A 26,659-nucleotide genomic window follows, 5' to 3' on the forward strand; every position below is an offset into this window, starting at 1 on the left:
TTAACACTTTCAGAAACACTGGTAACAGCCTTTTTGTGGCGTACTATGTCCCCGGCATCTTGAGATCCTGAAAAAGGGGAGGGGGTATCATGCAAATAAGAAATAAAGTCTTCCCCTGGTTTTGAATAGACCCCTCCCCGCGGGGTCATCCCACGAGACCAACACCCACGAGTATAGTACACGGCCCAAGAGTTCGACATTGAAGAAAGGTCTATGAGTCATACAGCCCATGAGTTCGACTCTAGGCAAACAAGGTCCATGAGTCCGACACTATAGGCAAACAAGGCCCAACAGCTTGACACCATTAAAACGACCCACGGGTTCGACATTACATCACGGGGCTTAATTTGTAGGTCTCGTGGGCCTTGTTTGCTTGGTGTCGGACCCATGGGCCTTATATGCCTAGTGTCGAACTCATGGGCTGTGTGACTCGTGGGCTGTATGATTCGAGGGTGTCGAACTCATGACGTGCATCCCTCCCCGCCTCCTGTTTCGGAATTTTTTGGTTTCCTGATAAACTTCATGCCCTTCCTCACCTTCTGTAAGCAAGTGGTAAGAGAAAGTTTAGTTTCAATCAATTTTTTTTAAAGAATTATGCTGCTCCACGCTTTTGACTGCAGCGAAGATGTATAAGGAAAAATATGATAGAAGTTTCATTAGAATCGGACACGAGATTCTAAGATTATGTAGAATTCTGACGTTTGCCGCATTTGCTCATTAAACAATAAAGGAAAATGAAGGATCTTATAGCATTTTGACATAAATTTCAATGTCGTCATCCAAACCAGTATTTCATTTTTGTTTCAAGCTGACTTCTAGGGTTCAAAATAAGTGTGTTTGTTTGTTTTCTGATCAAAAAGAGCAGAACAAAGCCTGAATCGTAATCTTGAATGGTTATACTGTAACCGAGGCTTTTCTTTGCCAAAGCCTGATTATTTTTGTGTGGTTGTTTTGTGTCATGAAATTAATCGGATTGTCGGATTTAGTCTTTTAGTACCGTGAGACAGATCCATATGACTCTAAACGATTTTATTTCCTCTATATAAGCATTTCCACATGAGTCCAAAATTTCATTGACTCCTCGATTTCTCTGGCATTCACACTCCCACGGGATTGAGGTAGGAACTTCATTTATTTTTCTCTATTTTCATAGTCAATGTGTATCTTCGGAAAGGTGAAGATTAATTCTTGGAGAGAAACGAGCAGGAACTAATGAATGCTCTTGGTCATAAAAGACTGTTAGATTTTCTCATTGTCGTATACTCTCTTACCAGGTCGTGGTTATACTTATGGTATTCGGACTTGACAAAAAATAGTATACTGCCAATGGTAGTACATTTCAATGCTGATTAAAAAATCGATTTCCCCTGAAGATAAATACCTATTCAGGACGCAGCTTTGCAGATTTTTCAGATACCAGATTTTAGTCTCTTAGAATTGTGTTATTGTTACCTTTTACCCTTATTCTTTATCATCCATTCCTACTGCTGATTCTTTTTAGTTCTCATGTTCTTCTGTAGACATTTTCTTTCTTTGCTGCTCATTCTTCCTCCTCTTTATCATTATGTTTATTTTCTCATTTTCTCCTTCTTCTTCATCATTATCTTTTTCTTCTTCATTCATTCATTCATTTCAACGTTCTAACTGTTCTTTTCGTCTTTTGATTGATTCTGCCCATTTCGCTCCATTCCATTCCCCTCATTTTCTTTTATGTTAATCTAAATTTTGTCTGTTTCACCAGGGAAAAGCACCAGACATGAGGGCTTTTATCGTGCTGCTATTGGCCGCTGTGGCCTCCGCCAGATTGGCGCCACTTTTCACCCACACTGATCGCATCCCCGGACGTTACATCGTGAAGCTGAAGGTGAATATTTACCACTCAGTGTGGTTTTCTTGTATAATGTGTGTACAGATTTCTTTTGGTGATAATGTCTTACACGCTAAATTTCGTGCAGGTGACCCGTTCGTCTTGCTGTATATAACCCACTTCAGCCAATATACTCAATTCACTGCGTTTCGTGGGTCACATGATTGGACATTCTCATAATGCAAATCGACGCAAATCATAGATTTGCTTTGAAGAGTCAAATGTTAAAGAGTGAATCTCGAACGTTGAAGATGTAATCCCGATAGCAGCTTGCCCATGCAGAAAAAACTAGGTTGAGTGGTTAATCGCGACAGTAGGTAACACTGTTGAAACCAGAGTGACAGTGAAAAACAATTGTACGTATAAACACAAGCCTACAGTGAAAAGGTGAATGTGCAAGTGAATTTCAAGAATAGATGATTTGCTTGATTGTTATTAATTTGGAAAGAAAATGCTAAAACTTATCCATATGTTCGTGATACCACGGTATTTTGTCGTATTTCACCGTGCAGCCGGGACAGAGTGTTGACGCCAACATTGCCTCCCTGGATAATGTCAAGGTCTACTACAAGTACAACAAGGTCTTCTCTGGATTTGCCGCTCTCCTGAGCGACCGCATGGTCGATCTCGTAAGTGAACCCCATAACGGGGAAATTCCTTCAATTATCTATTTTTAGGCTTAACAGGTCTTTATAGTATTTTATAGTACATTTTGTGTCTATATGAGCGTGCACAAGTATTTCAAACTTTTAGTTTATAGTTTTAATGGTATTATCTGCATGGCGGTATACACACGTGGTATGTTTTTGTAATAATCAACTAGTTTTTATGATATTTGAAAGCAGACTTGATGTTATGGGGCAAATGTGCATATTCTTAAAAAAGGGCACAAAATACAGATGACTGAGTGGTAGCAGCGACAGGTGTAACAAAGGAGGTACAAGTAGAAGTGATGAAGCAATATCATTAAACAACGATATTCATGTAACACAATCTACTTGCTCACATCATAACCTATAAGTTCTCCCAGTATCAGTATGCCTCTGCATTTACATCTCAAGTTCGTAATAATCAATAATTCTTACTCTAAGTAGTTGTCGTTCCAGTGTAATTCATCCAACCAGTAGCATTTAATTCGCATTGGTTTTTATCATATATTTTTACTATCATCGCCATGAATAGTAACACCAAAGACATCAACTTATAAAGATGAAATAAGTTGTAACATCTTCTTGAGTGATTTAATCGTTCTTGGCGTTGTAGCAGTACTGCATTAGAAGTAGCTGTCCAAAAGGACATTAGTGACAGCGTACAGTGTAATGATCTTGCAGCAAAAACTCCAAAGACTCCACTTACCCCATTCCACCCCCCCCCCCTTCTCAGCTGCGCAAGTCTGATGCCGTTGAGTACGTCGAGGAGGACGGTGTCGTCCGCGCCAACTCGATCGCCTCCTGGGGTCTGGATCGCGTCGACCAGATCTCTCTCCCACTCGACGACGTCTTCACCCCAATCGGCGACGGCAGCGGCGTGGACGTGTACGTGATCGACACCGGAATCAACCTCAACCACGACGACTACGCTGGCCGTTCCTTCTACGGCTACGATGCTCTGGGAGGAACCGTATGTTTCTCTGATTTTTTTTTTCTAAATCAAAATAGGCCTCCTTGTTTTGTTCGTTTTCTTCTTCTTTTTTTTTGAAGGCAGTAGGGACCTTCAGATCTGCGACGCGGGCGTTCAGAGGAAAAAAACAACAACAACCCTGTTCTGTGCATGCGCAATACCGCTTAGTAAATCGATCTCGCGTCGTCTGAGTTTTCACAACGGTTCTGGGCCATTTTAGCGTCCGCTCAAATTCACTACGCAGAGAGCTACTTGAGCTACTAGATTTCAAAACACGTCCCTCATCAAATCCTGTTTCAAATCCTTCCTCGAAACATCCCTCAAACAACCAAACCCTTTCACACCAAGACTATGTTAGGAGGTTACCGCATCTTCTCTTTGTTTTTGAGCATCTCTTTAAGTTTATTGCATTTACATTATCATTATCCACCGTGTTTTGGGCTTTTTGATACATTCTTATAATAATTATTTTCGCCCGCTAGAGCAGGGTTGTGAGCTGGCAAAATTTTGTGCCGTGTTTGCAGAACAGTCCAGAATATTCGGGTTGAGACCCAAATGAGATCAGCTGAGCGGTGTTTTGTGCTATCTCAGTAAAGTGACAAAAGATTATATCCCTCGAATAGGACATGAAATATAGGTTTCGTTGGATATATTGTTCACTTCTAGCAAAGATCAGAGTGATAACTTCCAATAGAGAGGTCAGTCCGACACACATCCGAAGCAGTGTGATTGACATCGAGCGATTGCCATTAATCAGCAAATAGTATGGCAACCGGGCGCATCGTGTCCAAGAAACGAAGCGTCCCGTAAATAACCGTGTAGCTCAGCTTTGTAATCATGGTCTCGACAAAAGAAAAAAAAACTTAGACATCGATAATTCCTGGCATTTTCATAATATTCACTGAATCTTCCCATCAGGGTGCCGACTGTAACGGGCACGGTACTCATTGCTCCGGAACCGTTGCCGGAACTGCCTATGGTGTCGCTAAAGCAGCCAACATCTATGGAGTTCGTGTCCTCAGCTGTCTTGGATCCGGATCGTGGTCCGGTGTTGTCGCTGGTAAGTTGTTTGAGATGCTTCTTCCTCTCCTCCTCCTCCTCCTCCCCATCCTTCTTCTTCTTCTTCTTCTTCTTCTTCTTCTTCTTCACCTTCTCCTCCTCCTTCTCTTCCTTCTTTTTTTTCAGTGCTTCTTCTTTATCGGGTCCTAGTAATTTGATCTTGTTTCTATTGGTGTTGTGGTAGTTACATCTCTCTTCTTTCTTTCCCCTCCTCGATCCTTGTCAGTAACTACGATTAATAATGATTAAATTAACAAAGATGATATTACGAAGATAATGATTATGCTCGAGATGAAGGTGACGACAATGATGACGATGACAGTTACAGTAATTTTAGAGATAATAATTATAATGATTTTTGTAACCATTAACATGCTTATCATCTCAATAATTTTAGCGTCAAAATCCCCAAATTTTCATGGTGCTCGATATTTTGCAGGTTGACGGATGATAGTAAGTCAAACTGCACCACAGTTGCAACTGCAAAAACTTTTCTTTCTCTTTTTCCTCTTCTTTTCTCGCTCCTTGTATTTCTCTGCTACTCCTTCCCTCTTTCCCTCTCTTTCCTTCTTCTTTCTTTCTTCCCTTTTCTTCCTTCTTCCTCTATCACTTTTCTTTTCAATTTGCCTCTGACATTTTGCAAATGTAGTAGTAGGCTTGCTAAGGGCGAAAAAAGGGGTGATCGCTGCATTTTATAGTACAAATGTCCTATTTGGCACACATGTTCCTCTGTACAATTTGAATTTTTTCATCTAAAGAGACAATCTGTATCTATGCAAATAAGCCTTAATTTGCATAATTTATTCAAAAATACATATAAAAATTATTTAAAAATATATGTTCATCCAGCGGAAATACCTAATTTGGTAAAAATATTCTATAGAGTATGTGGAAACAATTCCTGCAAAAATTGATTTCATAACTATGTAGATTAACATAAAATTTGCATAATTATGCAAGTTATTGTGCAAAAATCTGCGTTTTTCAAAGAATTTCTCAACTATTAAGCACTGAATCTTGTAGTACAAAGTTTGAACCTGGGATGGATGTTCTTTGGGTCAAGAGTAAATGATTCATCTGAAGAGACAAACTGTCTCTATGCAAGCAACCTGTTATTTGCATAATATGCATATCAATACCTACACATCAATAGATAATCAGAACAAACAAAAAGCCTTAATGAAGCTTTAAAGAAACTGCCCTTAAATCTCATCCTAGATAGATTTAACCCATTAGAAACACTTTATGAAACAAAATGAAAAAAGAAATTGAATTTATTGAACCATCATTACCAGCTAATTTACATAATTACTAAAGAAAGTAAAGTAAAAACATTATTTTTAAAGTTTTCTTACAGTCAAAGAACTGCATTTTATAATCGAAACTACGGAAGAAGTATGCATTTCCTTTAGTCAAAAGGAAATGGTTTGTATATCAAAAGACTATTTGTCTATGCAAATACCACCTAATTAGCATCTTATGCATATCAATACCCGAATGTACCAGAAGATAATGGTCAAGGTCGACTTAAGAATTTGTATCAGTTTACGCGATAACTCGAGACTAAACTATGCAAATTTCACCAAACCTGGTCCAAAGATGACGTATGATGGCACAAGTGATTAAGCAGTTTTTTAGTAAAATCAGCAAGAGGTCAAAGGTCAAAAAGTTCAAGGTCAATGCTGAAATTTAATTGTTTTCCCCATATCTATGCAACATCTGAAGGTACTTTCTTCAAACTTACTAACTGCATACAATGTACTACCAAAATAAGATTCTCCAGAGAGTTTCAGGTCAAGAGGTCAAAGGTCAAACTTCAGGTGAAAGTGTTTAAATTTCACTTTTTTTTCTATGTATCTCGCAAATGGTTCATGGTGTCTTCATGGAACTTGGTACTGGCAGGGATTTTCTAGGGAATTTAGGGGTCATTTGTCAAAGGTCAGGGGTCAAAGATCAAGCTCAATTGAGCCCTCAAAATTTCATTTTTTCCCTCATGTTTTTGGATATTCTCTGGGAAATTTCCTGCCAAAATGTCAAAGCTCTGATAAAAATTCTTATTATTTCACTTTTTCTTTCATATCTTGAATGTGAATCAAGGTGAGATCATAAAACTTAGTACATATTTATGCATGTTCTACCGGACAGTGATACCTTTGTTTATTATCGAAAAAAAAAGTTAAGCCCTCCCCTCTCGAGTGTGCTTGTTTCCTCTTGATAAGTAGGAAAGAACATGAAATTCAGTGTCATGGTATAGTCATCACCGTCATTGCATTTAATGTATGGGTCGCATGGAAGTTAATTTTGATGCACACATGTATAACCTCTGACATTCTTTATACCTTTTACATTTTTACCTGTGTATTTCTTTACACTAAACCAGTAAACATAATTATTTTTTGGAAAAAGCTTCAAGATCATATAGGTCATGATCATCTATACAGGTATTAGCTGATATGTGGTGGAATATAACATTCTTTTACCGCCAGGGAGTTACATTTTCAAAAGGGAAAACAATTACAACCAGGGAGAATATGACATTTACGTTTCACGTAAATAGTAGCCTGTGACGATTTGTTGACAAATCACATCCTAGTAATTGTAAAAGCCATCGAATTAACTCTTTTATGGCTATGGACATACTATGTCTGCATTGATTTATGGTTGAAATTGACTGATTTTCAGTCAGAGACTGAGATTATTTGACTTAAAGTACTTGTATAACATCTCCTTTATTGTTCACATGACAAGTTTTGCATAATACTGTCATATCAAAATGTTATTGTGTATAAATTTCCTAGCATAGTTCCCATGCAATAGTAGCTCATAGTATACTGAGTTAACTTTTTTTTTTTTCCAGAAACAGACTTGCAGCTGCCCTTGCATCCACATAATTTGCACAATCAGTTTGATGTAAAAAGCCTCTTATTCGCTTGATTGCCTAGAAAATACAATGAAAATTACAATTCACACTTTATGGTAGTATTTTTTGTAATGATTTTCTAACCATGACCTCAGTTGTGTACTGTTTGCAATGGAAACACAGTCCTTTTGTAAGCAATATCGTTCCAATTTGCATCTGTTCATATCCAGGCTGTACTGTTAGATTTGCATAATCATATTTAAAGAGTGTCACTATCGATTGTTATTAGTTCCACCCTGCAAAGCATTTATGCAATGAGGAAAAGTTGCGAGCAAAAATCATTTCAAAGATCAATATGTTTGAAATTTCACGTCTGGTGTATTTATTTACATAATTTATGCTTAAAATGCCTAAGTTAATTTGACAATATGAAAACAATTTTGGCAATTGAAGATGTTGCTGTGAGAATAATTTATTGTCTTATTCTATTAGCTTTTTGGATATTAAGTTCAAAGCGATTGAAGACATTGTCACATTAAGGCTTATTGTTTGTTCTGATTATCTGTAGATGTATAGGTATTGGTATGCATATTATGTAAATAACAGGTTGTTTTCATAGAGACAATAATTATTTGTCTCTTCAGATGAATCATTTACTTTTGACCCAAGGAACATCCATCCCAGGTTCAAACTTTATACTACAAGATCTAGTGCTTAATATTTTAGAAATTCTCTCAAAAATGCAGATTTTCGCAAAATAACTTGCATAATTATGCAAATGTTATGTTTATAATTTACATAGGTATGAAATAAATTTTTCGCAGGAATTGTTTCCACTTACTCAATAGAATATTTTTTTTTGCCAAAATAGGTATTTCTGCTGGATGCACATATATTTTATATATGTATTTTTGCATAAATTATGCAAATTAAGGCTTATTTGCATAGATACAGATTGTCTCTTTAGATGAACATTTTTGATTTTCCCCAGGGAACATCTGTGTCAAGTAGGACATTTGTACTAAAAAATGCAGCGTTTACCCCCTTAGCAAGTCTACTATAGGGGATGTTTGATAATGATATAATAATGCATGATTGATAAGTAAAAGACTTCATCAAACAAATGCGCCATCTTCTGATTAACGCTTCTTTCATCTCCTACCACGACAGGCTGCGAATGGGTGGCCGATAACCACGACGGTCCCTCCGTCGCTTCCATGTCTCTCGGTGGAGGCGCCAGCGCCACCGTCGACGACGCCGTCCAGTACATGATCGACGCCGGAATCACCGTGGCCGTGGCCGCAGGAAACGATGACGATGATGCGTGCGACTACTCCCCTGCCCGCTCCGTCCCGGTGAGAACCTTTCTATTCTCGCTGCCTCCTCGGCGGCATCTGACATTCTAGTAATCATTCTAGTAATCATATATCTATCTTTGATATGAAAGTTAAAATTTAAAAGTGTTTTAACTTACCAGCGATTTATTCAGCTCGAAGCAGTACTTTCACTCTTGCCATCGCTAGTGCTTCCCTCAGTGTAAGATTTAAAGACTTGATAGCATTTATCATTGATATGACTTTTACGGTTCTGAAGAACTCTTAGTTGGTTTGTTCAGCTTGAAGCAGTTACTAACCAGTCCATACCAACATGACCAAGGTGAGTCTCACGGTGTCGAAGACATCATTTTTGACTGACGACGTGTCTAATCAAAACCCAGCCATGGCAAAATCTTGTTGTGTCCTTCACGGGAGATGCATGCTCCGCGTGAGCCAAAAAATTTCTATCGGACAATGTGACAGAGTGGTAATATCAAATTGCTCACTTGTGCGTCATACGTGTATGGCAAATACGTTCCCAATAAAAACAGGACATTACTATCATTCTATTTTGTTGTATACACACCAATGATAGAATTGCGATATGATGACGTCATCACTTCATCTAGTTCACATCCAATTGTTGCAAAAGTAACACAATTTTACAAGCACATGCGAAACTTTGAGATATCCGTAGACGTCTCACCTTAATATCCATTTACAAAGAAGCCTCTACCTCTGCATGTATGATAAAACTTGTTATCAGTCAACCACGCTATGGCCTCCTATTTGACTAAAATTGCTTCAATTACTACAAACATTCATTTGACGAAAGTTTGCTGCATTATCTCCTCCCCACCCCCCCCCCCCCACCCCACCCCCTTCACCCCGAATCGCCAGGCCATCACCGTTGGTGCTACCGACAGCTCCGACGACCGTGCCTACTTCTCCAACTACGGCTCCTGCGTCGACATCTTCGCCCCTGGAGTCTCTATCACTTCCACCTGGATCGGAGGCAACACCGCCACCAACACCATCAGTGGAACCTCCATGGCCTGCCCCCATGTCGCCGGTGAGGGCAGTCATACACATACTAAAAGTAGATGATTATTCGTTGTAGTAAGAGTACGATAATCGTTGTTGTTGCTGTTGTGTTTTTATACGAACAGTATTTAAAGTGGTAGCTAAAGTGGAAAAATGTGACAGTTCATACTTTGATGATTTTTTTTCTGATATTTATTTATCTATTTGTTTATTTATTTATTCATTCATTTATTTATTTATTTATTCATTTATTTATTTTTACAGAAGTAGCCGTACGATAAACAAGCAAGCAATTTATTGTTAGAAATTAAAAGGTAATGTTGATACCACATACTGTTTGGCAAGAACTGCAAGGTACGAAGCTTTACAAACTAAATCAGCTCAAATAGTGGTGAGAAGACCTGTATTAGATTTTGAGTACCTCGTAATGGCTGGTTGAACGATACTTAGGGTGCTTTGATGCTCAACATTTCTGAGCCATAATCAGCGTTTAGAAATTTGATTAGTCCAAAACGAGGTTGCGTCCGTGCTCATTTTGATATAAATGCCGTTTCAAAACGTTTCAAAACGCACAAAAATGTACATTTACGCTCGACGATTCTGCCTAATCACGTTTCATAGGGAAGCATAAACGTAAAATCACATAGGATGTTAATCCTCAAATTTGACGCGAAAACTTATTCCTTTTCCTCGTCTGCTGCCCACCAGGTGCTGCTGCCGTCGTTCTGGGAATCAATGCCACCATGACCCCGAACGAGGTCAAGAACACCCTCCTGGTCAAGTCCATCGCCGGTGCCATCTCGGATGTCGGTTTCGGCTCGCCCAACCTCCTGCTCTACATCGGAGAGGGCAACGGTGGCGGCGGCGTCCCCAGTGACCCCAGCGACCCCAGCGACCCCAGCGATCCATCTGATCCCGCTGATCCCAGTGAGTAGTTTATCTTCTTGTTGCCACACAAAAATGATAACTGACATTGCAGATGCAAATCGACTATCGATTAAAGTTGTATTTTTTTTTCTTTAATCAAACACTGCAACTGGTTACCAAATTGCCCTACATCGACGTAAATAAGCATTGAAAGACGCCTGTCCGGAGATCAGGAGGTCGTAGGTTCGAATCCTGCTCGAGTTTGTACGCCCACGATTTTTCATCAAGGCTACTACTAAAACATTGATCATTTAAGGGCTTATTTACGTCGATGTAGGGCAATTGGTAATTAGTTTCGATGAAAATATCTCGACGGAATTCTCTGCAAGACCCTTAATAATGATGGTCATTTATTATTACTCTTAGATATGGCGATGTTTCGTCTCTTTATAAGGTACATCTTATCATATTTCCTGGAAGCAGAATTCAAAGTTCAGCAACGCAGGTGTCACTGCTCATTTTATTGAAAGCCGCCATTTTTGTCATGGGCTCGCCTCTGTCTTGTACTCATGCCCCTTGTCGAGGTAGCTTGCGGAGGATTTTTCAACGCGACCAGTGGTGCCTTCGCCTCGCCGAACTACCCGCTCGATTACGACAACAACATGGTGTGCGACTACGTCTTCTCCGCCCCCGCCGACAAGGCCATGATCATCAACTTCAACAACTTTGAGCTTGAGAGCAGTTCCACCTGCCGCTATGACTCTGTTGAGGTAAGGTCGTAGGTGGCGCTTTAACCGAGCCAATTAGTAACTTGTTTCTCCTTCATTTTTTTTTTCTTTGAGATCTCACACTCTGTGAAATAGTTCCCATTATAGAGACGTGTGAAAAATCAAAACAAAGAAGAAGAATATTATGAAGATGATGATGAAGAAGAAGGAGGAGGAGGAGGAGGAGGAAGAGGAAGAGGATATACTAACAATTACCCACTCATCGAACTTAAAGGACAAGTTCACCTCCATAGACACGTGGGTTGAGTGAATGCAGCAATATTAGTAGAACACATCAGTGAGAGTTTGAGGAAAATTGAACCATCCGTTCAAAAGTTATGCATTTTTGAAGTTTCTGCTCACTCAAGGCTCGATGAGAAGATTTCTATAGCTTGTGATGCCACATGTTTACAACGATATACTGTATAAAGAATGAATGAAGAAAATTCGACATATTTTCACTTTCCTTGCATAACAAAAGAACACTTGACTTCTTTCAGGCAGGGGGAATAATATTACCCTTAACATAATTATGTCAGTAACAAGTCGAAGAAATGCGCACTTTATTCAAAAAGCGAAGTTTTGTGAAATTCTCTTTTTATTTTCTTTATATCGTTGTACGCATATGACATCATACACTGTAGTAGTCTTCTCATCCAGCAGTGGCTGCGCAGATACTTTAAAAATTCATAACTTTTGAAAGGATTGTCCGATTTCCCCCAAACTTACACTGATGCGTTCTACTAATATTGTTGCATTCACTCAACCCACATGTATAATATGATGAAGGTGGACTTGTCCTTTAACCACGATACTTTAATGCTGCAATTGTGTCATACCGTGCATGTTTATTTGTTTGTGTTGTATATGCTATAATACTGTTAATGACAAGCACATCATTTTGAAGTATGTACTAAATCAAACGCATTATTGAAGAATTTAATAGTTGTATTCGTATTATCACAGCATACTGGCATGACTTATCGCGAAGGAAACATGATCCTATCTTTTTAATGCATAAATATTCTTGTCTTTGGGTTTTGTCCTTTGGTGAAAATCAAACATGTACACCAGAAGCATTTCTACATTACGTGCAAATATAATGTATGATTAAAACTACGGACGTTGATTTAATGAAAAGAAATGGTAAAAACACAATCTCTTCAACGCGCGATGATGTTGATCAGGCTTATATGCAATCTGAAAGACACGCGAGATCAGGCAGCCTCAACCTAATTATGTTATCCTACCTAGAACAAGATCTTTCACAAGGGAAGGAATTTGAAAAAGACCTCCGTAATAGAACCACTTATTTGGGAATGTTTTACTTCTTTTTCTCTCCCTTAGATCTACGATTCTACAGGCGCACTGCAGGGCACATACTGCGGCACAGACTCGCCAGGCCGTGTCCTCAGCCAGGGAACGACTACTGTGCGCTTCCAGAGCGACTCGTCCGTGACTTACAGTGGTTTCTCCGGTGTCTATGCCGTCGCCGACGGCGATACCGAGGTGCCCGAGACAGGAGGTAAGAAGACTACCTGCTCTGTTTCAATCAACGGAGCGCAGCAGTTTCCAGGTCTCAAAATGTGTGGAAACAGAAAACTTTTTCGAGGCCTTATCAGAGTTCAGGGTCATTTCATTAAAAAAAATGTTGTTATGATAATAACTCTTGCTCCAATGGCAAAGTATCATGGCAATGACAAGAATCCTGCATCCTGATTGACTGTTGCCATGCCATTCCATGCTATTCCAGCAAGTTTTACTATCCTTACATCTTTTGTGAAAACAAAAATTGATGATAGATACCCTGGACACTTAAAAGCCAATGTGGCTCAGTAGATAAGACCATGAGGTATTCAATTGCTGCAATCCTTTTCATTAACCTCCTTCTTCTCTAGCTCCCTTTCTTCTTGCTGCTCTGCAAAGCTATCCATTAGCTACAGAACACAAAAAGTTCAATGTATAGGCCTACTTGAAACATACATAATGCACTATTCGGTAGTACAAGATGTATATGTACATGAAAACCAAAGTTATCGATAACATATTGATACCCCTGGCCAAAAAAAAAAAAAAAAAAAAAAAAAATCATAATTATAGGAAAATGTAACAATCTTGTAATATTATCATTTTTTTCTACCAGATTGCGGTCACGTGTTCACCAAGCCTAACGGCATCCTGACCTCCCCGAACTACCCCAGCAACTACGACAACAGTGACACCTGTGAATTCACCATCAAGGGCTCCCCCAACGAGACCGTCACTCTGACCTTCACCGACTTCAGTGTTGAGAGCCACTCGTCCTGCGCATGGGATGCCGTCGAGGTAATTTTGGTTAAAAGCACAATTTTCTATAACCGAACTGATTTTGGGCATAAATCGCTATACATTAGTTGATTGCAGGTAACCCTATTGACTAAGAATACCGTTCTTTCATACGTGTTGGCAAAGTGGTATCCTTTAACTGACTATGGTACATTGTATCAGGAAGTTTTACAGCGGGGTTTGGGACTGGGTGCATGCAGTCGCCAGCGATACATCGATCTACGCTAGAAGATATCGATGGATGTATCGTTACAGAGCGTCGATCCGGCAGAATATTGCACGATACCGTAATTTGTGAAAATAATGTTTAGAGGGTGATGTATCGGTCATACAGCAAAATCAAAGTCATTGCTGGTGGAATATTAAATTCTGTGCATTCAACTGAAAAAAAAAAACCAACAACACATCTCTACACAAGCTTCAAATGCAAAAGCTTAAGAAAATTATTTCCATGTCAAAATTCAGTGAGTACCGGTAAATTGGATTCACTAATATCGCCACTCCCTGTTGCCATGGTGTTACAGGTGTACGACTCGGACTCCAGTGGCCAGTTGCTCGCCCGTCTGTGCGGTTCCTCCCTCCCATCACCGATCACTTCGACCTCCACCTCGATGTTCGTCAGGTTTACCACCGACAGCTCCGTCTCAGACACGGGCTTCCGCGCCTTGTACGCGATTGCTTAGGACCAGCACCGTTGCTTGGCAACTCGCGCCAATCATCCCACGTCATTGATGACTTATCTATCATGGATCGCTTCTTCACAACGTGATAAGGAAGACATCATCTTTTATTCTCACATTCAAGCATGAAACGGAAGACACCAGCTAATAATCAGTCAGCAAAATGTAGGACAGGCTACTATAAAGTAAAACATTGGTATGTACGATCTACAACGATTCTAATTACAAATGTATATTGGAATGTTATGATGCATGACGTTGTTAGATGAAACTTAGACGAAGCTATGCCATGGAATTCAAATCGGCACAAACCAACGGTTCATTTGTAATAGAGAATCAAATTGACAAAGTCCCATCCTCTGTTGAAACACAATGCAAGTAGAAGTACATCTTTACCACTTGCATGACTTGCCAAGATGAGTGATCAGGTTTTCGTGTCACCCGCCCGTAGAGGGCGCAAACGTCATTTATAGTGACAATGAAAGCTTGTCACCATAAGCTATGTCACCATAGTGACAATGACAACTATGACAACTATGTCACCATAGTGACAATGAAAGTTTGTCACAATAATAAAATATCTCACGGGTATATTGATATCAATGAATAATTGTCCGCAAGTGTCAGGAATGTGTGATTTCTTTGTATAAACGAGAGTGCATATTGAGAGATTTGTGCATGGAATTACATTTATTTATGTATTTTCCTCAAATCTATATACATATACATGTATATATACACATGTATATATATATATATATATATATACATATATATATATATATATATATATATATATATATATATATATATATATATATATAGGTATATAGGTATATAGGTATATATATTCATTAATTTATTCTTAATTATCATAGGGACTTAAGCGTAGACAATATGTAAATTCTACGCACAAACGTACTACAGCTGTACATGGAAACATCTATGTTGTACACGTACTTCTTTTTTTTTTTTAAATGATAGAATTTATTCAACATTTCTCAAAGGGTAACATAATACAAGAATACATGTAGATGAATCAATATATGACATCAAAAGAATAAAAGAACAATCAGCCAAGTCTGCCATGACAATAAAGAGTACAAACACGAAGCATGTTGTACTTGATATCGTATAGGGTTTCGTTTATTCCGATGTTTGAATCTTTGAATATCTTTGTTTAACATAGAAGATAACATGGAAAGAAACTCAGCAAGTTACCTTGAAATGTTTATTCACACAAGTGGTGACATTTTGCGATTAATACACTAATGTACTTCCGCGTAGATTAATCGGAGAATATAACAAAATTTATTTAATCTATAATTTATATAATTCATCATTTAAAGTATGGTCTATTTAGCGTGGATCTAATTTCAAACTCCACGAGCGTAAACACATCACAAACACAAATGTATAGAAGCACCTACATATTTACATTACGTCGGACAGCTCTAGCAGGAATGGTAAATACATTGTATAGACAAGGAAATATTTTCTGGTCACTGTTGAACGTGGGAAATAAATAAGATAAAACTTTCAGTTCAGTGGCCAATGGGCCCGTTCTATAATGTGTACTAGTTCGTTCATTCAGAATGCACATAGTTTCCATGAAATTAGTTTTCCCTTGACAGGCTTAAGTTTGCCGAATATTGAATAGTTGGGTAAACTCAGTAACATCCAGTTTTGATGACCTTAGGGAGACTAATCTGTCTTTAGAATTAATTGTGATATAAATTTTGCTTTTCAAAAGGTAAAATTCATCACTCACCCTCTAACACTGTTTGTCTATATTTCTCGTTGTCAATTAGGAGATTTGACCATGCTATGTGTGTGTGCTTTGTAAAAGAATGTAAGATTATATTTGCTTTCTCTCTCTCCCCCTTGTCTCACAGATATATATCAGCTGCTTACATGTCTCTTTTCCTTGCAGTTGGAATATGAATGAATATAAGCCAATATTTTCAGTTCTGTCTATTTTTGAGAGAACGGAAAGCATATACAAGAGTAAAAACCAACTCATAAATATTAGGTTGTAACAGGGAGGTGAGGGGGCCACCTCCCTGGTTGTAATAAAACTCTTATGTCTATATAAAAAATGTACTCAAATACACCTCTAGATATTGGAAGAGCTAAAGAGTTATGCCTTTGTACAGAAGAGCTGAATAAGCAGATTATTTTTTCTTGGATATAACGAAAATATTATTATCAAATCAGCCCGAAATGACAGCAATGCTTGTATTAGTATACCATTCACGAGAGGAAGTATTGTACGTGAGTACTTCATACAGTGAATAGGTGGTGACGAATGCCTAGGCGATCAAACGGTAAAATTTGAACAGTGTGTGCAATCAGCGACCATCTTGGAGGCCAGCTTGGTTCAGCAGCTGCGGCAGGATGGCTACGTAGTACACGACAAGGAAACCATAGAGAATGACCTGGATGACGATACCGGAGATGAGACCCGCCAGCGACCACCGTTTGGCTGCCCTCGAGGCGTCCCGGGCCCCTATCATATCACCAATCGTGTAACGGTTCCTCACCTGTGGATGATGGTTAGAATGGTTGATTCGTCTGGTGCACGTTGCAAGACCAACACCCACGAGTCCTGCAGCCCATGAGTTCAACACTAAGTAAACAAGGCCCAGAGACCGTCACGTTAAGCCCCGTGTTGTAATGTCGAACTTGTGGGCTGTTTTTACCCAGCGTCGAACTCATGAGCCTTATTTGCCTAGTGTCGAACTCGTGGCCTGTATGACTCGTGGGATGAACCCGACTCTTCTCATAGGCCTCTCCCACTTCACTCTCTGCCCATAACAGACGGAGATTGATATCCTACATTTCGTTCCACGTTGAATTATTTTTGTCTCTTCATGCAGTTCAAAATGACATATTAGTCAAAAGTAAAAAGCAAATTATATTAACAAAGATTCAAGATTTGATTTGATTTCCGCCTTTTTTATAAAAGGAATTTTACAAAGAAATAATCCAAAAATTATTATAAATTGAAAAGTATTACGTATACGTGTAGTAATCATAAACTCCAATATACTTATCATACAGTTGAAAAATAATCAAACATCAAGTCAAAATATTACAGCTAAATGCAGGAGACCGCCATCTTAAGCATACCTATTTTTTTTTTTTTCAATCGCGTTCCTTTTGACGCGTATTCTTAATGTTTTTTTTTTTTTTTTTTTTTTTTTTTTAAGTAGGCCTACATCAACTAAGAATGCCGTTAGTCTTCGCAAAACTTTACAGTGATGTGCGGTGTACATGATAAGTGCTTCAAGACAAGACAACAACACGTGTGCACTAAGTAATATTACTGTTTACCAACGTGTCCAACCCGAAGCAGCAAAGCCCCTTAAAATATACCATATTATCGGCAAAGTCTAAAGCTCCCATATTGGGCATGTCCTGTTGATAACTTCGTTGGATCTTCAACTCAGGCTGTATTGAAGTCCCAACAAAATTACATTTATTCGTAAAGACCATCTGCAATCAACTATTTGGCTCTGTTCTGGCGTGAGCGCATGTTTTTGTGCGTATGTGCAGGTTTCATCCAAAGTGAGAACACAGATACACACACACACACACACACACGCTCACAAATGTAACATCCGGGTATCTTTGTTCGTTCATTCATTCATTTAGTAGTTCATTTATTCATGCGTTAATTCCGAACTATATACTAAATTAATTTATTCACTTATTCATTTATTCAGTGGCGACTTATTCTATTCTATTCTATTCTATTAATTAATTAATTAATCATTATTACCATCATCATTATTTGCTAATGAGCGACGGCGTCAACTATCGTTATTGCCAAAACATACATGTACTAGACCCTTACCTCCATCGCCTTGACGACACCAATGATTCCGAAGGGAAGACAGCAGCAGACGGTTACAACGAGAGCCAGAGGAAGGTAGTCGGGTGGTTGCGGCTCAGTCTGGCGCACCATGAAGCTCGGCTGTGGGGGAGCCTGGTACTGGGTACACTACATGTGAAAATAGAATATCCACGGAATTTACTTTAAACGTAATATCGATGTAATAAGAGCGATTAGAACATTACGGTCTTATTTATCCAGGACAGCCTCTTTAGACTTATCACTTGCAGAGGACCCTGCACTTTTTACTATCCCCCAGCACACTGGTACCTGTGTATACGCCCGAGTCAAGAGGGATCTTTCAGAGGGCAAATCATCTTGTTAAGTGTGAGCGCACCGAGCCTTACCAACTACTACAAGTATACAAAAATATGCGGCGCCCCCACTGTGACGTCATAATGATATCGGGCCAACGACTTCGTTTGCAGGAAAAACTCTAGTCATATATAGCGTTTAAAGATTTCTGAGGCAGAGATGGCTCTCTGGACACTAACGAAATAAAAATAATGGTCGGGGAGCTATAAACAGTTGTTACGAATTTGCTCATGTAATCATTTTAGAATATAGTTCTATGTTTTATGATCATGTGTATGTGATCACACGTGCTCGATCGCGAATGTTTGTAAACACCGCCGGTTACGTAATCTTAATGTTGAGTCATTCGTTTTGAACCGTAGCTTTATACACTTCGCCCAGGTTGAGTTTGATGTTGTGAATATATTACGCCGGGCGTGCCTGGTGGAATTTTCCATGTATGTGAGAATACTCATGTTAAAAATCCATTGCTCGCGTCAGTCGACAATCAGACTCCGGTTAGAGAGGACCGTTATAGCTTTCTCAACGTCCCGTCCACGGTCTTGGGAGAAACTGCTTTCCCTAAGACGAGTATTCTGCGAACTGAGTTAAAGTGCTAAACAGCAGGATAATCCAGGAGATGTCAACCTGCTTCTAGCCCGTTTCCCTTCGACGACGACGGCGTCGGTAAGTTTTCGTTGACTTGGCCAGGCGAACCACCAGGCGGTCTGGAGCCAACGCCCACCTGTGATTGCTACACGGCAACTCGTGGGAGCCACGCCGAGGTCGATCCAGGGCGTCGAGACTGTGTGAGTGGCAACGCGCACCTGGCGGCCAACGCCCTTCTGCTCGGCGTAGTCGCGGAGCCGCAAGCTGACCTGAGATAGCGTCGCCCGCTGATTCGACGACGTCCCCGTGCATCGACGCGTTTTCGACGTGATAGCGTCTGGCGTCGCCTCCCGGTCACGTCGCAGATGAGTTGGGCCCCGACGTTGGTTTTCTTAGGGTAAAACCCTGGCCAGGTACTACATAATCTGTCTTTAAGTTGCCTTTCGTTGAAACGATCCCTTCTAACCTTGAATTGTTATGGTTAATTTCGCTGTAATGTTTTAAACAAGAATTATTATTCCGGTTGGAAACTGATTTTTAAGCAAATTCCTAATAAAGCTCCGGAAGATTTGTTCATTTCAATTCACTGAGACCGCCTTGCATTCATTTGTGTGAACTTGACCGTAACACAGTGGTGCACAGTGGTAATTAAGTGATCGTCGAGATGTGAGAGAAAATTGGTTTATGCATTCTTTTTGCAAGGCGATAAATTCGTTTCCATGCAGATCGAAATTGATATCTAATTTACAATAAGATAAGTTTTTACCGACGAAGATTTCTCTTTCTTGGTTGTAACAGCTCATATTATGTTTACAGCAACTAGTTTAAATAACACCGAAATATATTTAAAGACGAAGTTTTGGAAGCTTCGCGTGTTTTTAGGAAACTGGCATCAGTCATAATCCAATTAAAATCTGGATGAAGTAATGGTATCATTTATTTCCGGAAATGTCCTCCGATGACCTTTACGGAAAAGTTTACTAAATATCGATTTTTCAATGAAATAAAAAAATAGTATCTTTTTTTTTTAATGATATAGTAAAAACGGCTTTCGAGGGTTGCTGAATCATTGCTTTCTGTAGCTATTCATATCTATGATATTGCAATGCTCAATTCAATCAAAGATTTGTGAGGGTGTAATATGAGCACTTCACGTTATTTGCCATACCATTTTTGCGTGCAAAAACAAACGAACAAAAAAGATATCATGAAACTTTGAAATCTCCATGATTACTTTATATGACAAAGTGATATTTGATTAATTTGTTATACTGGAAGAACTAAATAATCTGATTCTTATTATGTTGTCCCATTCAATAAGGACCAGTGAACCAAAAATGTTTTCGTCTGCGCCCTGTCTTTATCTCATAAACCTCTTTACTACCAGTACTTGGGAATATACTGTACCAACTTTATTGATAATATAAGTTAATAATGTATAAAAAAAATATGTTTCAGGGAATTACAATCTCTGCTTACATTGACATCCCAGGTCAGCTTATACTACGTCATATGAATAGACGAAATCCAGTCTAAATATAAGTCAGTCTAATAAGAAAGAGTAAAATATTACGAATTCAACGGCATAATTTTGATCGAAATTGGATGAAAAATAAGAGAGTTACAGACATTTTGAAGTTTCGCTATTTTTGGGTGAAACAGCTCTTGAACAGTCAATATGAATATGCAAATGGCAAAGTGAGAATGTCATCCCTTCTCAATTTACCATATAGTTTGTGGATAAAATGATTAAATTTCCATTTTTTCAATCAAACGCAATTATGCCCGAGGCTCAAATCCTCGTATATCTCACTGATCACTATTCTGAAGTTATTCAATTAGGAATAAAATCATGTGTCGAGTTTCAATGACAGAACCATTGAATTTTCGGTGTTTTTTTATTTTTTATTTTTTATTTTTTTATTTTTTACACGATCAATAGAAAGTGGTAAGGTTATGACATGGTAAGCTCACTCATTTGCATATTCATATCCACTGTACAAGAACTGTTTTGCAGAAATTAGCAAAATTTCAGAATGTCATAACTTATTTTTACCGTTGAACTCGTAAGATTTTACTCTTTTTTATCAGACTAATATTTTAACTGGATTTCCCCTTTAAAAAGAAATTTCTGTTTTTCCCAAAAATTGTTCCTGTCAATTTTCTATTGCCTTTTCTGACAAAGAAATGCAATCTGTACTTTGCGTAATTATTTTCATATGTCACAGAATAAGCATGCGATTGCTTTGTATGTAGTTATATTTCCTCAACTGAAGAGCAATTTTGTTGCAAATGAATCGCAAATAAAAAAAAAATATCAAGACAAATGTGTAGCAACATGACTTGAAAGGAAATAAAAAAAAAGAAGCAAAGATATGTACACCCTAGACAGAAGATTTCCCTCAAAATATAACTTTACAAATATAATATATGCATATGTGTATATATATAATATATATATATATATATATATATATATATATATATATATATTATATATATATATATATATATATATATTATATATATAATATATATATATATTATATATATACACGTATGCATATATTATATTTATAAAGTTACTATTCTATATATATTCTATATATATATATATATATATATATATATATATATATCTAGAGTTTGTTTGCAAAAACCGATAAGTCCATTTTTGAAGATTTTGAAGTACGGTCTCTGTCATAAAGCATACAAAATAATACATTTGAAATGATATATTAGTCACTATTAAAGGTACATTTTTGAAGTTATGGTCAAAAGAAGCAAAAATTTTCTTATTATTCTCTGTATTTTTCTTGACCTTTAATCGCAAATATCTCCATTCGGCAAATATGGACTTATTGGATTTTGCGAACAAACTCTTCAATATATATTTAGTATCAGGGCAATTATCCCCCGTCTAAATACTGCTAAGTGGTAAGGTTAGAGTAACGATTACAGTAAGGGTTAGGTTTAGGGTTAGGAATTTGGGTTAGGGTTAGGATTAGGTTCAGGATTAGGATTAAGATTAGGGCCAGGGGAGAGGTGCGGGGTAATTGCCATGGGGGTAATTGCTGTAGACCCATATACAGTATTTTTATATTTATATTTATATTTATATCTACATTTACATTTACATTTACATTTACATTTACATTTACACTTACACTTACATAACTATTATAATAAATATCATAATAATGTACACGTGTAATATATTTGTATATCAATAGCGAAGATTATATTTACCGCTTGCTGGAAATTCGGATTCGACTGGTATACGGGCGGTGGCAGGCCTACTGGGGGGACTGCCCCCTCTACGCAATCATCAGGAACATTGGGAAGGGGGGCATAACCATTCTTTCCGACAGCTGGTGAGGGATGAAGCTCACCGGCCTCTCTGGCTTTCTCCGTGGCTGGCGCTGGAAGGGGATGGAGATAATATAATAATAATAATAATAATAATAATAATAAGGTCTTATTTACCCAGGGTAGCCTCTTCAGTGTTGCCACTGTTCTACCAGAGGGCACTGCTATTATTATTACCCTAGCATTGCCAGGTACCCATTTATACACCTGGGTCGAGAGGGACATAGTGGGTAAAAACATCTTGTCCAAGGACGTAAGCACTGGGCGGGATTCGAACTCGGGTCCTCCGATCGGGAGTCGGGAGTCTTATCCACTATACCACAGCGCCCCCACTGATAAGAAAGATAAGAAAGAATGATGACTAACCCCCACTTTAAAAAGTAATTGGTTGGGATGAGGATCCAGCTTTTAACTTTTTGCAAAATACTTAATAACCACTAACAAAATGTTAAAGAGCATACTAGATTCTATGAGGAACTCAAAGTATGTTTATTTGATGTAATTGATTTTAAAGTAGCTGAAACATAAAAATATATAGTCAAACAAAGCGATCCTAATGACAGGTGGATTCAACCATCAGTAGGCTACATGGATCACTTTGTTTTGGATGTCTCAGCCATTTTTATCAAACACATGTACATATTTCAAATTTATTTTACGATTATTTTACGATAAAATGAGAAATCGACAACTTCGTGAAGTACTGCTGTTTTGAAAGGGAAATGATTCGTGATAGGGGTGCTTTTGCTTTGCTTTGCATATTAATTTAGGCCACTTCTGTAATGTACAGTACTATACACGGTTCTTTTTCTATACAGCCTAGTGTAAGCGAAACATATTGTTATTCACCTAATCCATTCCATTGAAATTCACATTCTAAATAGGGAGAAATTCACATACACAATCCATCTGTAGTTGGCATAAGTTAGGGTAAACCTCCAGCAAAGCTTTGTCATAGTTAAGCATTTCCGTGTCAGGCCTTTGGGCAGTGTGTATAACCCTATGGGGCTTTCCCTGCCAAACGACACTCAAAGCAGACAAAGGGTTGAGGCGATTATTCTTTACCCCCCCCCCCCCCCCCCTCAAAAAAAAAAAATGAAAAAAAATAAATAAATAATAATAATAATAATAATAATAATAAATAAATAAAATGAAATAAATAAATGAATAAATAAATAAAGAATAAAAAAATTATAATAATAAAGTAAATAAAAAATTAAATAAATACAAAATGCATAATTTAATAGGCCTATATCACAAGGACAGTTTCTTGTGAGAATGTGAAAAGTGCTCAAAAATTGAATTTCAGCGCATGCCATCAACGATTGTGTTAGGCTGTATTTACGTGTACATGTACATAGTTTTGCTTTCAGCTTATCCAAACCATGCCAACAGAAAACTAATACTGTTAACATCCTTTTATGGACAGAATAAAGTAACACTTTGAAGTTAACAACAGCCCTCTTACAACATTACAACTTACAAGATAATACAACTCACAAGAATTTCATAGTAGGACAAAGAAGAAGAAGAAGAAGAAGAGAAGAACGACTTTCTTGAACTCGAGGTGTCAATTGGCAAAGAGACATGCAATTATGAGATAATATTTATACAAAGAGAACTGTCACACAACGATAAAGAGGACATAGAATGATCACATGTCATACATTGTATGTACAGGACTTCATTTGGTGTGCCCATGGAGCTACCATGGTGTGCCCTTACATGTATTCAATTGTGTATAGAATGTGGGAATCCCCGGGGAAATTTTGTTTTTTCAAACTATCGCTCCATGAAGGCAAGTTCTGCTATCGTTCGCGTTGATGAAATCGTAGGCATATCATAATGAACATAGAGATCTGTAATTTGAATTGTTTTTGTGACCCTGACATGCTCTATTTATCATAGTTCACATTCAGACAGATTACGTCTGTAGTGACAGTATTATCATGGACACACACACACACACACACACACACACACATATATATATATATATATATATATATATATATATATATATACATATAAATCTGTGTCATAGCAAAATTTGATTTCAGTTTCTTCATCAGCGAAAAGAATATGTATAATATATAAATGTGTTAAGAAACTTGATATTCTTCAGTTCTCATTCCTAACTGCAAGTGCAGATATGACAATTGACCGAAAGATCGGTCTGTATCTAGTCGTCAGGGATATGTTCCGTCGAAAATGCGTCTGGCTTCACGGATCCCCTCTGGAGGAGAGCGATAACGTCAAAAAAAAAAAAAAATAAATAAATAAATAAAAAATAAAATAAAATAAAGGATTCCTTCGGACAGACGGATCTTTCTAAGATGACAAAGGAAATCGGTGCGAGATATTTCTGTTTTAATATACTGGATCGAACGATGCACTTATTCTGTAGTTTTTGCCAATAAACATGATCCGAAAACTCGCTGCAGAATAGGGAAATAGGGTTGTCCCAGTATTAACTGCGCTGGCAGTTAGGAATGAGGAATGAAGAATATCAAGTTTCTTAACATTTATAATAATACGCAACAAAAGACTACAACATTAAACGTACAAAACACCCTGAAGTCTGTCTTAATCAGGGAAAGAAGCTAGCAACGGGCTGGGATTATTATCATGTCGTCAGTTTGACTAAACGTGCGCACAGCATGAATCGATCATGCAAAATCGATAATCGCACCGCAATAATTTACATGATCCTACAGACACATCGTCATCAGAGATTTTACATTTCGAAGCTATGATTTTATCAACCCAACAGGGCACGAGTTCGGTGTCTGCTGAAAGCCTTCTTATTTCAAGGATCTGTAGCATTGCATTTCCCTAATCCCTAATTCCCCTAATCAAACACTCGCAAATCGTTTGCTGTAGCGTGCACTTCCTAGTTTCTCAATCAACACGTCCTGTACTGTACATTGGGCAATTGGGGATTTGGACCTCCCTGTTTTTATGCACTGCGTCATGCTTTCGCATAACAGTACAGTTTATACAGGGAGGTGAGATCTCACCTCCCTGGTTTATACGAGCCCTCCTATACAGCGCAGCGCGCCTTCAGAATTCTGCATACAATCTCTGCTCACGGCACGACCACCATTGCTGGGTACTTCCCTGGTACAAACGAAGAATACAACGTACGAGCCGTTCTACTCTATTAAAACTGGTCGACTACAAAGTGCTATATTCTCGTTCGCTTTGCACACGTACCAATTTATTTATCACTTAAAGAAACCGCATACTGGTACTTACTGGACATGATGATGTTATAGCGTTTTACAACACGAAGCTGGAATGATGTAGACAACCAGGGCAAACCGTCTGTCTTTTGTCTACTCGTGTAACAGTCGTGTTGACTCTCGTTGGTGTCGACATCGATTTTTACCATGACGTCATTCTCAAAAATAGATTCGAAGTCTTCGCGATGGATATTTCGAGTTCGACAGATCAAACCAGCTGGGAAGATATGTCGACGCGGAATGTCGATTAAAAACGTGACAAAAATATCCTTGTTTTCCTTGATAATGATTTCAGAACGACGATATCATATTTTTCCTTTTTTCTTTTCTTACAGATTAGTTTTGCTTGTACAAATGAAAAAAGAAAGACTACAAAAATGCGTGAACGCGTGAAGACAAAGATGGTTTGCTGTAGATCGTGTCTTTCTCTTCTACCTGTGGTTGTATTATTCAACATGGCATTTGCATCTAAGTTGACAGTATTAGTAACGCATGTGATGACGAAGATACCATTTCCATCGACACGGGCAGAAACATTTCATTTTGTTGATGATTAACATGATAATGATATGACAAAAACATTTTGAAAGACATGTTGGCTATATGAATCTTTAATATTGCTACCATTACTATTAAGCTGATGTTGTGTTATCATTGTTATTATTGATAGCAGTAGAAGGCATATGATTATATACCAACATTATAACTATACATATTATTACACCCGTACTATATACATGTATTATTGTTATCCAGTCCTGCTCTTTGAATAGTTACCTAAAGTGAAATGATAATAGGTGATAACAATGATGGTATCTTAATCATTAGTATCATTTTGA

General features: G+C 38.0%; 2 protein-coding genes across 2 annotated transcripts; one reads left to right on the forward strand and one right to left on the reverse strand.

Moving 5' to 3' along the window:
* The first annotated feature begins 1,756 nt into the window (after positions 1-1,756).
* On the forward strand, positions 1,757-14,654 carry LOC140245429 (extracellular serine proteinase-like). The gene is made up of 11 exons (XM_072325009.1): positions 1,757-1,864; positions 2,380-2,496; positions 3,251-3,487; positions 4,406-4,547; positions 8,577-8,761; positions 9,623-9,794; positions 10,475-10,693; positions 11,222-11,403; positions 12,748-12,925; positions 13,544-13,725; positions 14,250-14,654. Exons 1-11 carry the CDS (start codon positions 1,757-1,759, stop codon positions 14,406-14,408), a joined length of 1,881 nt encoding a protein of 626 aa, XP_072181110.1. The 3' UTR covers positions 14,409-14,654.
* A 740-nt stretch (positions 14,655-15,394) lies between these two features.
* On the reverse strand, positions 15,395-25,899 carry LOC140245070 (uncharacterized). The gene is made up of 4 exons (XM_072324666.1): positions 25,834-25,899; positions 22,456-22,628; positions 18,265-18,411; positions 15,395-16,948 (listed from the first exon to the last, which is right to left on the reverse strand). The coding sequence occupies exons 1-4, from the start codon at positions 25,838-25,840 to the stop codon at positions 16,757-16,759; spliced, it is 519 nt and encodes a 172-aa protein (XP_072180767.1). The 5' UTR covers positions 25,841-25,899; the 3' UTR covers positions 15,395-16,756.
* Positions 25,900-26,659: the final 760 nt, after the last annotated feature.

Source organism: Diadema setosum, chromosome 22 (genome assembly GCF_964275005.1).
Source record: "Diadema setosum chromosome 22, eeDiaSeto1, whole genome shotgun sequence".
In the NCBI taxonomy this organism is placed as follows: Eukaryota; Metazoa; Echinodermata; class Echinoidea; order Diadematoida; family Diadematidae; genus Diadema; species Diadema setosum.